Source organism: Eschscholzia californica, unplaced genomic scaffold, assembly GCF_041429995.1.
Source record: "Eschscholzia californica isolate CP2 unplaced genomic scaffold, dmEscCali1.0.p SCAF_5, whole genome shotgun sequence".
Classification (NCBI taxonomy): domain Eukaryota; kingdom Viridiplantae; phylum Streptophyta; class Magnoliopsida; order Ranunculales; family Papaveraceae; genus Eschscholzia; species Eschscholzia californica.
In genome coordinates this window covers 4,527,751-4,541,881 of record NW_028238472.1, presented here as the reverse complement: position 1 = coordinate 4,541,881, position 14,131 = coordinate 4,527,751, and the positions used below count along the sequence as shown (strand labels likewise).

Sequence of the window (14,131 nt, the reverse complement as noted above, 5' to 3'; positions counted from 1 at the left end):
AATATTTGCATTCATTAAATACCTTTCGGAAACTTAGGCAATGGTTCATTTTTAGTTTATTTATTTCTCAAACAATAAATAACTTTAAGTTGTTAATTATCAATATCTATCTAATAATGGTGATTGAAATATAAATATAAAGTCGGCAATGAGACGAAAATGTAACATAAAGATTCAAAGGAAAAGTTGTAATCAACTAATTACTAAAGCAAAACAAATAGTAAACAAGATATTAGATAATATGGGATGATAATAGAAAGAAAAAAAAAAGTAATCTTGTTATGCAATTGATTACGTTTCCTAAACCTAATCAAATTCGAAATAACAAGATATATATACCCAGTCATCTTCTTATCTTTGTTCTGCAATTGATTAAAAGACAAGATTAATTAAACTATAATAAATCTTGTTCAATTAACCAATATCACTATTGAAATTTGAATTGAATCTAGTAAAAGAACAAAGATGTAATCTTTTATAGAATTGGTATATGAATTTCGGGTGTTGACTGAGAATCAAGAATACAACAACATAATGCTTGGACCCCTAGAACCAACACCAATTAAGGCACTCAAAGTGAAGTAGTGGGCTACTCGTGCTAATGTAGTAGTTAAAATTATGGTTGTTCCGATGATTTCTATTCGGAAAACCATAATTCTAACTACTATACTATAGCATCAGTAACCGACAACTCCACTTTAAGTGATGCCATCACCGGTGAAGGCTGCAGGTTCCATATTTATGGTGGTGGTATTGTTATTGACGGTGGGGGTGGGGAACATTACTGGTGGTGCGGTGGTGGGAGCAAAAAATTAACATAATATAAAGTGGGTAATGAGAGGAAAAAAGTAATATAAACATTCAAAGGAAAAGTTGACTCACCACAATCCAGAGAGAGACGGAGAAAGATAGCCCTTCTTCTTGGTATTTGTCTTTCACTTTGGGGTTTGCTATATATATATATATAAAGAGAGAAAGTTTCTAAATTTACATGTGTGTCGGTTAATAGTTTCTAATTTAAATGATTTAGTTGTAATTTTAGTTTAAGTCCCTCCATAACTATGTAATTAGTTTTAGCTCCCAACACTAACTATGGCCTCTAGGGAATATATTTATCTTTGCAACAAAAAAGAAAAGGTAATATATTTACCAAATAATATCGTTTTTCCATTCTAATAAAAATAAAATCTCGAATCTAAACTCAAAATTTCAAATTACAGGAATTTTTTTGGCTTTTAATAAAAATAAAATCTCAATCGTAGTTGGTGTCTAGCTAAATATTACGATCCCTAAATCGTCTGTACTTTGAGGATGTTCTTCATCAATTGTCTTATCCCACAAAATGCTCGCATTGCTACTTTACTCGAAGGACATCTCCTTCACAAACAAGTCCAACCCCTCTAATTCTTCCCATTCCAACAAAAGTCTGAGCAAATTTGAATTGTTTTTTTCTTTCTCCATTCCATCGAACATGAGCGTAACTGAAATTCCTTTTTTTTCCCATAGAACATCATTTTTCTTTCTTTTCCTCTCTCTCTCTCTCTCTCTCTCTTATGTTTAATCTGGCTTTTTCTGAACTAGAGTTCTTGGGGGAGCGAAGAGATTTTAGAGAAAGAAAGAGAGGGTGTACGGGTTTAATGAGGGAAGGTAACATGTTACGTAATCTCAACCCTTGGATCAAAAAATATATGGCCAAGATTCATAAGGGCCTCTAGACAATATTTAAAATTAAATAAGGAGGTTTGTCTCAGTCAGTTTTTTCCCTTCGGTTATATAGACTAGTTATAGGCCGTGCCTCCGGCACGGTGAAGATCTAATCTAAATATAGTTTAGAGGTGTTAGTGAGAATAAATCATGAGCTTCCATGTTCTCTAATGCTAGAGTGTAAAACCCATTAAAATGGCAAAAAATAAGATCGTTCTTGAAAGCGCAAATATAGCTCGTCATAGTCATTGACAAATCAAGAACTTGTACCAGATTCAGTTGTGGCTCCAAAATCAAGTGCATCATTCGACAATAGCGAGTCAAAGTCGTTGTTGTTGGTGGTCAAACCAACTATCTTTCTTGCAGCTATAGGAGCCGGAGGGTACGTTTACTGTTTCAAGTGTGAGTAAACTAATACCAGAAACACCGAAAGCTCTCACGAATAACCGAGAGCTTGGAAACACAAGAGTATATCACCATTATCAAAATTGCTAAATAGTGAAGAGAAACTTACTGCAGAGCAATTAAAAAGGTGGGTGCTTTCTAGGTTATAGCCTGTGTCGGGCAAACTTTGTATAATGTTATGTCCTAATATTGTCTTACTCGTATGAACCCTAAAAAAATAGTATTCAAAATTAGAGAGATAATGATACAATTAAGAGAGATAATAAAAGATTTAGAAGGTGACTGGACGAAATTAAGGTGTAGAGATAAAATAAAATAAATTTACATAGGGGAGAGGGTAAATTTAAACAAAAGAAAATCTACACATGAAACTATAATTTCTAAGTTCATCTCCCAGATCGGTTTACTTATTGAGAGGGGCATTAAGCTGAATTTCTTTGGTAAATCAAGGTTCGCTTAGAACAACAAAATCAGCAACATAACTTGATAATACATTGTCACCGTTTTCTTTGCCATACCCATGGGCAACCACAAATTCCACCCTTAATACCTCATTGGTGCCAAAAGAGTGTCAACAATGTAAAAACGCACCTTAAGAATGTCCATAACTGATTGTTTCTTCATATTTTGTTTAGTTCTGAGACAAACTGTTTATTGTCTCTGCATCTCATATATTTGAAGAACAAAAAATGATTTTTTTGTTATCTTTATCATAAAATGTTATGAACATGTCCAACATTGTAGTTGACATTCTACAGAATGTCCTGAACAAAACCGTAAATATTTAAAACAGAACCCAAAATGTTCAACATAACTTAATTTAAATGTTTCAAAAACCCCCCAAAATGCTTAACGAAGAACAAAAGCTTTTCTTACCAAGTAAAACGCTCAAAAATCATCAGCATTCCCCTGAATGTCTTAAACAAAACCCAAAATGTCATCAACAAGACCATAAATGTTCAAAACAGAACCCAAAATGTCTTCAGCATATTTTTAAATGTTTCCAAAAACCCCCAAAATGCTAAATGAAGAGCAAAAGTTTTTTCACCCAGTAAAACATCCAGAATTCATCAACAAACCCCTGAATGTCTGAAACAGAACCCAAAATGTCTTTAATATAACTATAAATGTTTTCAAAACGCCCCAAAATGTTAAATGAAGAACAAAAGCTTTTTACCAAGAAAAATACTAAAAAATAAACAGCAGTCACCTGAATGTCTGAAACAGAACCCAAAATGTCTTCAGCATATTTTTAAATGTTTCCAAAATCCCCAAATTGCTAAATGAAGAACAAAAGTTTTTTTTACCCAGTAAAACATCCAAAATTCATCAACAAAAGTTTTTTTACCAAGAAAAACACTAAAAAATAAACAACAGTCCTCCTGAATGTCTGAAACAGAACCCAAAATGTTGACAGCAAAGCCGTAAATGTTTGAAACAGAACCCAAAATGTTTCAACATAACTTTAAATGTTTCAAAAACCCCCCGAAATGCTAAACGAAGAACAAAAGTTTTTTTTACCAAGTAAAACACTCAAAAATTATCAACTTTCCTCTAAATGTCTTAAACAAAACCCAAAATGTCATCAACAAAACTATAAATGTTCGCAACAGAGCCCAAAATGTCTTGAACATATTTTTAAATGTTTCCAAAAATCCCAAAATGCTAAACGAAGAACAAAAGTTTTTTTACCGCATAGAAAAAGCCCGCCCCAAAGCGATTTTTGCTCTCGAGAATTTACTCACTAAGGTACCTGTAAAAAGCCCGCCCCAAAGCGATTAACTTTCTTTTTAATTTGTAACTTTAAATTTTAATCAACCGCATAGAAAAAGTAAGAAATAGTTACATAATGGTCTATGCACACAAAATCTAACTTTGTGCATTTGATCAAGATCTCGAAACAGATTTCATATCTACCTTACAGAAATAAAAATAAAATAAACACGACATAAATATTGGATTCTGAGAAAAATGATGAATTAGAAAATATGGAAAAGAATGGGAAAAGGGGCTTACCCAAGTTGACATGAACATCACCATCAACCTTCATGTAAAGATGCAGTTGAAAAATAAATCCTAGTCTTTGTAGAAAGCTCATTGTATCCCTCAACATGATGAGTCTTACAAAATCTAAGTGCTCTGCTTCTTCTGCATCTATTGATCCGTCAGGTAATCCACCTGGTGTCCAACTATGACCCATCCCAAATCTTACCACTATTTCTTCTTATGTTTTTTCAATTTCTTTAGCTTATCTCCTAAGCTCACAAATAAAATTTATTGTTCTTAACCATACATTAATAAATATAACATTATTATAAAATCCGGGTTTAACATTTTCTTTCGGGTTCAAATTTGTTATATATTAATGATATAAAATGAGAGAAGAAAAATACATGCTAGCATCCATGTTTCACGAAAATCTTTTACTACTTAATGCAGTGTTGATTCCGATTACAGTAAATGTTCTTTTAAGACTATGATTTGTAGTGGTTAATAGCGCATTTGAGTTGTTATTTGGGTAGTACACGCTAGTGTTAATTCAATCTCCAAAGCTGATATAGTTTTTTCAAGTGATCTCTAAAACATTATTAATAATATAAAAATAACATAGAAGCATAAATAAATGAAATATATATATATATATATATATATATATATATATATATATATATATTCAAGTAGAAATTTCTAATTTTGATTTAAGTCCCTTCTTAACTATTTTGTTAATTTAGCTCCCAACACGGCAACACTAACTATGGTCTCTAGGTTATACTTTCTAGTAATATTGTTTTTCGATTGCAATGAAAATAAAATCTTGAATTTAAACTCAAAATATCAAATTATAGGAAAATTGTTGGCTGCGGTGTTCTTTCATTATGGTGACACTAGGAACACTAAAAATATTCAAATGATCAAAAAGGAGAACGAAATATATTGAATACGATAAAAGCTAAGACCCTTCTTTGTGGCAAGCGGGCTTAAACGATAATAAAGAAAAGAACAAAAAGGAAAATTTTCTAGATAATTGTTTATTAACAACTCATTGTCTTGTCATAGAGGCCGATTAAATTAAGGGAAGCTACAAATATTCAAGGAAAACAGGATATCGATCAATTAACAAACCTCTCTATATCATTCAAGAATCCAAAATTACATACTATCAAAATCAATATTGTTTGGTTTTTACAATCAATTAAACAAATTATATCATCCATTAACACTATGTTGTTAATTAGCTAATCAAATATTTAGTAATGGTAACTTGAGATTAAGTATGAACCTCCAAATTCTTAGAAAATTCCAATTAGATTCAGAAAAAAAAAGAACAACTCAATGATACAGGATAATGTTTTTCTTAACTTACAAACTAAATCAAACATGGAAATTATAGGATAACCTCCTTAACCACTAATGTCCGATCCAATCAGGAATAACTCTAAAATAACTAGATTTTCGTTAGTCTCTACCCGTGTGGTTCACGCGCAAAAGGTGACGAAAATGCCCCTCTTTGCCCTCCTATCTGATGGATTTTTGGCTTCCTTTTCCTGTCACGATACCGATCATATCTCTTTAATCTTTTTTTCTATCTCGATCAAGTTGTTAGTGCTATTATAACAGTCTAACGTGTTTGATGAATTTGTCTGCGATCTTCAGGCTCGTGTTATGTCCTTTCTCGACCCATTTCTAACGGTGTCCCCACACGTCTCCCGGTGTGCCCACACGCCTCCTGATCCTGGGCAACTGACTATCTGATTGAGAGCAGCAGACCAAAGGGTTATCTAAATGCCTCGCTAACTTACCATTCTTATATGATGGCTAACATGACAGAATTAAGTAGCGGACATATGACGGCCATCAGTGTAACCCACCGGGTGTGTCGTCGTCCAGAGTGTAACAAGTTATTGAACTAGCAAATTAATATGCATCTCCCTGCGATCCCCTCTCGCACATATGCTATCGGTGACAGTCGCTCCACTAAAAAAAATCTTATCTCACTGAAGATACTCTATCTATCTATCTCTTTCAAGATTTGGCTATTATCAGTCACAAACAATAAGGTAACTTGTTACCATACCATCCTCACCCATCCCAACTCTAAATGGAAGGTTGTTAAACTAATAGAGAATGTTTCCCCAAAAAAAAAAACTAGTAGAGAATGGAAATTTTAATTCCAGCTCGATTACTCGTGTGATGGCTCAATGTCGCATGGGTAAGCATTTGGACACTGGACTAGAGATACGTGCGAAGGCAGGGAATGAAGCTCTTTCGGGAAAAGCAAGGTTAGTATGAAAAGCGAGGACAATATAAATAATGGACTACAGAACTACTGCATACTTGTCTACAAACAACATTTATATTTATTAAGAATTCGAAATCTTTTATAATTTCTCGATCCTCTTGTTCTCATAAAGGAACTTCATGTTCAGAAAGGTGCGAGGATCTGCTCTTCTCTAGTTGTCTATATAGATCATCCAGTTCTCTGCACTTCTCTAGTTCACTACAGCAAAATAATAAAACTTGTCTGAAATAGAATCGCCCAATCACGCACCCTTTCGTTCTTCACACAATTTACTGTGATCAAGTCAAATATTATTTGCACATTTGCCAATGACAGACAACATCACCAAACACCACAACTACCAAGCTATTTGTACTCTCTGGCTCTCTCGGCTCTCTAGGGTTTCAGGGAGGTAGTTTTGTTTAAAACCTAAGAGAGACAAACTCAAGAGAAACGCAGTTTTGTGACAGTGCGGAAAGACGAACCCAAGAGAGATGTGGTCTTCTGACTGAAATTCAGACAAATCGCAGGCTAAATGGGAGAGAAGACGAGTGAATAGTAAAACGGGTGAAGGTGGGTGTGCGTGAATATGAATAACGATGTGAATAGTAAAAAATGTGTTTTGTAAATTTCCTCTCTACAAAGCAACCAAAGAAAACCAGAAAACCTTCTGGTCCTCAATAAAGGGAAGAGGCCTGTAGGTGCTCCGAAAAATTGCTCTTGCCCCACCATTACTCTTACCCCCCACAGACTGGGCAGTCCTAGTGCCTTAGCACCCGGGCGAGTCCAAGTGCACTCGGGCGAGTCCAAGTGCACTCGGGCGAGTCCAAGTGCACTCGGGCGAGTCCAAGTGCACTCGGGCGAGTCCAAGTGCACTCGGGCTACCTTGTCCATGGCCTCAGATGAGGCCCGAGGAATCCACCCACAGGGAGTGCCGAGAGAGGGGCAGGCCATGGCACCCTAAATTTAACATCCAAGCCATATCAAGGCCTTGTAGGCGGATTTTCTTTTCTCTGAGATGGATATCACATGATTTATGAACCTAAAAGACAGGGAAGTGTTCTCGAAGGCAACCGTAATAGATAGCAGTACCATAGTAACGAGTTCAGATACAAGCAAGAAAAGAAACTAATCTTCGAGGAAAAACTAAGTGCTCATAGTTTGCACCTCTCAAGCCACAAACACGATAGAACTTACATACCTCATATTTATCCATCAAATTGTTAAAAATTACCTCAGTTTGCTAAAGCTTCGAGTACTAGTCAAGACACATCCTGGTAGCTAATCGGATATGCACATAACTGACCTCTTCAAAGTTTTAATTGCTAGATTGACGAAGCTCGGGCCTTACGAAGTCTGCATTTGCTGGTACGGAGATGTCAACAGTTGGTCTAAGCTGGGCACAGACTTCAATTGCTCCGTGGATGGGGTCGGACAGGAAGTTGCTAATGAGGTCTTGGTTGATGGGAGTGTTGTTGTCGACTGCCACCAAAGCTTGTTGAGTGAGAATGTAATCGAATCTTGGAGCCCACTTCCTTGATCCCAATCGTGCTGTTGTGGAGCAGTTGTCAACCATGAAGGAGACTCCACGTGCATGCATGAAGGGGTTCAAAGAATCGACAGATTCAATCACACTTTCGTTAATGATCTCTGAGTAAGAGTGTCCCTTCCTCCTCAAGACCTCAATCTGGATAATTTAGCAATTTAACAAGACAGTAAGGTCAAAATCACAAGAATTTCATAATTCTTTACTTTCGTCATCTCTCATGTGTAATGACTAAGCAAGCTTATATTGATGTAGAGGGTTTACCTGAGCCATCATCAAAGCAACGAAAACCCCAGCAGTGAAAGGGTATAGTGGACCCAAATCACCTTCTGGTCTTGTTGATCGAACTCTTTCACCAACTTTCCACATTCTTGTCTGGTCGATGTTACCCATTGGAAAAGCTGGAAGGCCTTCTTTCTCCTGTTAATAAAAGCCAGAATATTTAATTAGACTAGATCAGTAACATCTCTAAGATAGTATACAAACTCCAATTTAGAAAAAAAAAAATCACAAATGAATATCATCTCATCAAGAATTAGTGCATGGACATACGTAGAATCGGCGCCCGGCCAAAACAACACTTCGGATCTCATTGCCACTGGCAACATCCTCGTAGCACTCATAGAGGATCTCCATGCAAGGGTAGTATGAGGCACTGTATGCAGTCTGGAAATCCTTCTTGCCCTGCTCTGACAAGGAGTTGTATACGGCTAACATGCCCTGTAGGAAGAGTTAACGAAAAAACACTTCAATGAGCACAAAATGTTACAAAAGATAAAAAAAAAATATGGAGGGGGCAGCGAGCTGAATCACAATGTCCGGACCTCAGTCGAGATGGTCCTTGAGATGATTCCAGTGATGGACTCAACAGTGTTCTTGTAAGCAAGGTCTTCAGCCATCCCATTCTCAGTGTACCTTCTAAACAAGGACTCCACAATTCCATGTACAGCTCCAAGCAAAATGCCTGCCAATTTTCATGTGCATCCCGTTAGAAGACAAAACAGTTGACTTGGCTGAGGAGTAAATAACTGTTGTCCGGACACATAAGAACTAACCTCGCTCCCCAAAAATGTCACTCTTGTATTCCTGCTCTAGGGTTGTCGCGAATGTAAAAGGAGAACCAAGAGCAACTGACCACCCTAGGGCCACCTCTGTTGCTCTACCATCAACATCCTGCACAAATGAACATATGAACATTGAGTAACAAAAATGAACAAAAACCATCTATACATACAGTAAACGGTTAACTCCTTAGAAATGAGAAATTAAACAGATAATGATTGAAAAGTTTGAATAAGAACAAAATGTTACAATAGGTAGACCTGGTGAACAGCAAAACTAGCATTAATTCCAGCACCATTAATCTCTTTGCCTTGAACATAAAGTCTCCTAACAGATGGACCCATTCCCTTTGGGCAGACAGCAATTACACTGATGTTTTTGGGGAAATCAGTCGCCATAGACTGCAAATGTCCAAGAAGGAATCCATGGGAAAGACCAAGTACGCTGTTAGGCTTCATGTGGGAGAATATTTTCTCGTAATTATCAGCCTGCAACACGTAAAAAACAATCTTAGCATTCTAAACATAACAGCGAAAAAGAAACCAGACATGTGATATTAAAAAGTAACATAGAATGAAACAATTGGAGAAAATAGGACCCATCCATATAGTCAACGTTGCCAAGTGCTTATCAACCATTCCCAGAAGGAATTTGAATTTCCGGGAATTCACTTTGTTTAGAGCACAACAAGCGGAACATGGAAGTACAAAGATTTTCCAATATCAGGAACCAACTGATATAACAACATAAGCAGCTCAAATTTTGAATTACCTGTGCTGCATCAGAAATCAATAGCAATACAAGATCACTTCCTGCAACAGTTTCATAAATTTCACCCAAAGTTCCATTCTCCTCGGTAAATCCAGCAGCACGTGCCTCGGCAAAAGAACGAGAGCCCTTCCTCAACCCAATCTGTACAAATAGATAAACCACAGCAATATATCTAAAGTGAGTTAGCAATATCATCAATTTAGATGACAGAATGGCACAATAGAATTTTTATAGTATTCGGGGAGTAACTTCTTATGCGAAACCCACCTTGACAACAATGTCAGACTTAGCCTCTACAAGTGAATCCCTCAGGTTCTGAGCTTGAGCAGGTCCCTAAACAGAAAAAATTGATAAAAATAAATAAGTGCGAAAGAAAGATTGAACAAAAAGAGGATTATTAAGGTGTACTATAATTTGTTCATGTGGGTGACGATTAATTACGATAGAGAAAATAAATAACATATATAAAGTCACAATCAAAACCCTAATATAATGAAATGATGAAACATTATCTTCTTCTTCAAAAACATTTTTTAATTGATTTCTCATGTTAGAACTCTGGATAAGCAAATGGTCTAAGAAACATTAATGTAATTAACATATAATTTGACATTCAATGGTAGATAAATTTTGATTATCCAACTACGAAATAATGATCATCCAAATACGACCCAAATCTTCATCGAAAAATTCATATAGAAACTCTAGCTATTTCAAATGCTTGAATCAAACACCATTAAAGAAGAAAGAATGAGAATTATTACCTGAGAACCCCAACCAATAACTCCGATCTGCTTAATCCCCTTGAATGCTTCAGGTAACAAATGGAATAAATCCCTTCCTCCTTTAACAATATACTGTATCAAATCACAAAACCAACAAATAAAAATCAAAACTTTTTCACATTTACCTAATTAACAAATCAGTCAAATCACAACACGTTCATATTATAACCCTAATTAACAAACAGATCAAGAGAGAGAGAGAGAATTGACCTCGTCATTTCCTGCAAGTGTGACCTTCTCCTTCTTAAACACAGAGGTTTCAAAATCAAGGGTAGTCAAGGGTTTAATAGCAGGAACTGAGACCATCATTCGAGATGCAAGAGACGATCCACTGACGGAGACATTGTCGTTATTGGTAGAGACACGAGCAAGAAGAGGTTTTAGGGTTTTAGAAGATGAAGAGAGAAACCCTAGATTGAAACCTAGAGATGTATGAACAGGTTTAAGGGTTTTAGATGAACAAGAAGGAGGAGAAGACAAGGATGCTGAGAAAGAAGTAGCCGCCGCCATTAGTGAAACTGAGCTGCTTGCTGTGAGTAACACACAGAGTTCCACCAAATGAGAATCAGAGAAATGAGATTAGACCAAAGGTGGATAATCGCAATCATTTTATACCCAAAAATTTTATAGGGTTAATTCCCTAAAATACCCCTACTTTTTATAGCTTAACATTTTTGTCTCCATGTTACTAGTAGTGTTGGGAAAAAACCCGGAAAGACCGCTACCCGATCCGTTCGACCGAAACAAAAAGTGTCTATGGGCACCCGATGGTCATAACAGTCAGTGTCTGGTTGATCCGAAATAATTGGCGGATCATCACAATCAAAATTTTGTATCGAAAGACCGCCCACTAACCGACCGGTACGAGTGACCGAATAACCCGTCTTCGTTTTTAGAGGTAATAGACAGTCGAATTTTGTGGACATATGATGGTCATGGAGCTAACTTTGAATCAGCAACATATTATTCAAGGATGTACTTTGTCTTGGGGCTTGTAGTGTTAGATAATGTATGTTATCGAAAATATGAAGTTAGATCCAGTGATTTACCCACGTCTTAGTTATATCTTGCCAAATGATGACCAATTTCTTTTATAATTTCTTGTTTTTCTTTCTTTAACATTTTCATTTGTAATTTTGTTTGTGGTGATAAAAAAAAAGTTATAAGTTTATGTAATTTTTATGGTGGCCAATACGTGGACAACTGTTTTTTTTATATGAACAACTATTTTCGGGCCCGGTGCGAGTCAATTATGCTTGACTTAGTTGACTTTGATTTAATAAGGGGACAACTCCATAAAGTCTTAAATACTAACAGTTACTAACTTGTGGACCATTAACAAAATAATAGTTCAAAATTGAAAACCTAAGTTGTCTTCTTCATCATCTTCTTCTTCTTCCTTCTTCCTTCTTCTTAGTCTTATTCTTATTCTTGTACTGCTACTAAAAGTAAACTATAGTTTCCACCACTTCCTTTTGTTTTTTATCAAGCCCTAGATGAATGAAGAAGATAAAACTCATCGATCTCCACTTCCCTTATTTTTTTAGTAAACTATAGTTTCTACTACTTCTCTTTGTTTTTTAGTGAACTATAGTTTCTACTACTTCCCTTTGTTTTTTTATCAAATCCTAGATGGGTTTTTAATCAAACCCTACATTGATGGGTTTTGAAAGAATACAAAACGATTTTCAAGGCAAAAAATCGAAGTGAAGAAGAAATTCCCAGAATTTCGTGGGAAATCTACGAAAATATGCTAGATTTTCGTGGCAAGTTTCCTTCTGACTTGCCAAATTTTCGTAGGAAATCTACGAAATTGGCAAGTCAGATTTTTTTTTTTACAAAAACTCAGAAATTAAGATCTCTCGTGTTTTATCGATTTTCCACGAAGCACGAGCAACTCTACTTGTTTGTAAAAAAATATAGGGTTTTGAAATTTTTGATTTCTAGGTTTTAAAAGTTTAACGGGTTTTAGGGTTTTTAGATCTGATCTTTCTAGTTAGGAATATCCTTCAACAATTCCCTTCCCTTTGTTTGATGTCATAATCTTCTCCAAAACAATTCTCTCTCTAGAAGTTTGGGTTGATGATGAAGATGAAGTAGTAGAAGAAGACCAAACTTACTTAGGGTTTATGAGGAAAGAGGGAGGTGTTAAAATAATACAACTAATTCTAAGAGGACTTGAGTAAAAATAATAGAGAGTTGTCCCCTTAGAAACTGGTGTCCATATAAAAAAATTAATTATTTTGGTTGTCCACATAAGATAGTTGTCCATATAAGAAAAACGGTTGTCCACGTATTGGCCACCATTTTTATTAGAAAGTCCGGACCGAGACTGTCCGGCGTCCGACTAGCCCGATAAAATAAACGGCTTGAACAGTTAATTGACAAACAATTCTTGAAAGCGACCGCCCGATTAAATAGTTGGTCACCAACATTTTATGTCTGAATCGACTGATCCGATGAAGTGACAATGACCGATTCCCACCCCTACTAGTAGGGTAAACATTTTCTATTCCAACAGACAAGATCAATCCGATCTAATTGAATTTGGGTGGTTTGGGGGATCGAAGAGAGAGTTTTCCGAATGGGAGATTTTATAGACAATGATCAAAGTTGTTAAAGCAAACTTTCTAAAGGCAATCCCTAAAATAGTTAAAAGCAGTTTATCTATATGAGGCAATGTTTCAGCCAATATTTGACCTAATGGCACAATAGTGGTTGTTAGGTTGTCGCAGGCCTACAATCTATTCTCGGTGACCCTCCAAATTAAGAAAAAAATTCTTTCTTTCTCATTTTCTTCTCTTCTTCAACAACAGTTGCCAGCAGAGTTCAGTCGGAGACTTTAACTTTTTTTTCTTCCTTCTTCTTCTCTTATTCTCTCTCGTCTTCTCTTTTCTCTCTCTTTAAATTCTTCGACAAAGGGGTTCCTCTTCGCTAGAAATTTGGTTTAACAGAAGTCCTAAGAAAGTGCTTCTTGGGTTTTTAATTTGTTTCCCGTCAAAATTTTATTAATATAAAATCCTTTCATAAGAAAAGTGACTAAGTCGAATCCTACAGTAAGTGACTCCTTGTTAACAACATTGTTAGCCTATGACTTTTTAGAGTCCCAGAGAGTTGAGTAGACATATATAAGAGCATGTCCAACCGGCGGGGGTTGAGGCCCTTAATTCAAATTAAGGGCCCCTCCCCACCAGTCCAACCACAACCGACCCTTATTAAGGGCCAGCTAAACACCTTTCATATGACCGTTGGGGAGGTCGCCAACGGTCATATGTTGGATCACATCCAATGGTGGATATGATCCAACGGTTTTTTTAAACAAAATAAAATAAATAAAAATAACCCATTAATTTAAAAACTTAAAATGCATTAACATTGATAATCCAACACATTAATTTAACAACTTAAAATAATATATTCGTTGTCGTTAGATCTCGTATTCCACACGTGTTCAACAAAATCAGCCTTCAACCGGATGTGGATGTCATGGCTTCTAACTCGACCCATACGGTCAAGCAATTCGCCCGATAAAGTTTCTCCACGATGTACCGGACCAATTTCACATCCATCGACAACGTT

The 14,131-nt window shown here is 36.0% G+C and overlaps 1 protein-coding gene across 1 annotated transcript; it reads right to left on the bottom strand.

The window, feature by feature from the left end:
- Nucleotides 1–7,446: 7,446 nt before the first annotated feature.
- Nucleotides 7,447–11,234, bottom strand: LOC147536456 (ketol-acid reductoisomerase). Its single transcript, XM_086641302.1, has 10 exons — nt 10,763–11,234; nt 10,532–10,624; nt 10,035–10,100; nt 9,768–9,908; nt 9,257–9,484; nt 8,990–9,107; nt 8,759–8,898; nt 8,487–8,654; nt 8,199–8,354; nt 7,447–8,075 (listed from the first exon to the last, which is right to left on the bottom strand). Exons 1-10 carry the CDS (start codon nt 11,060–11,062, stop codon nt 7,707–7,709), a joined length of 1,779 nt encoding a protein of 592 aa, XP_086497428.1. The 5' UTR covers nt 11,063–11,234; the 3' UTR covers nt 7,447–7,706.
- Between the last annotated feature and the right edge of the window lie 2,897 nt (nt 11,235–14,131).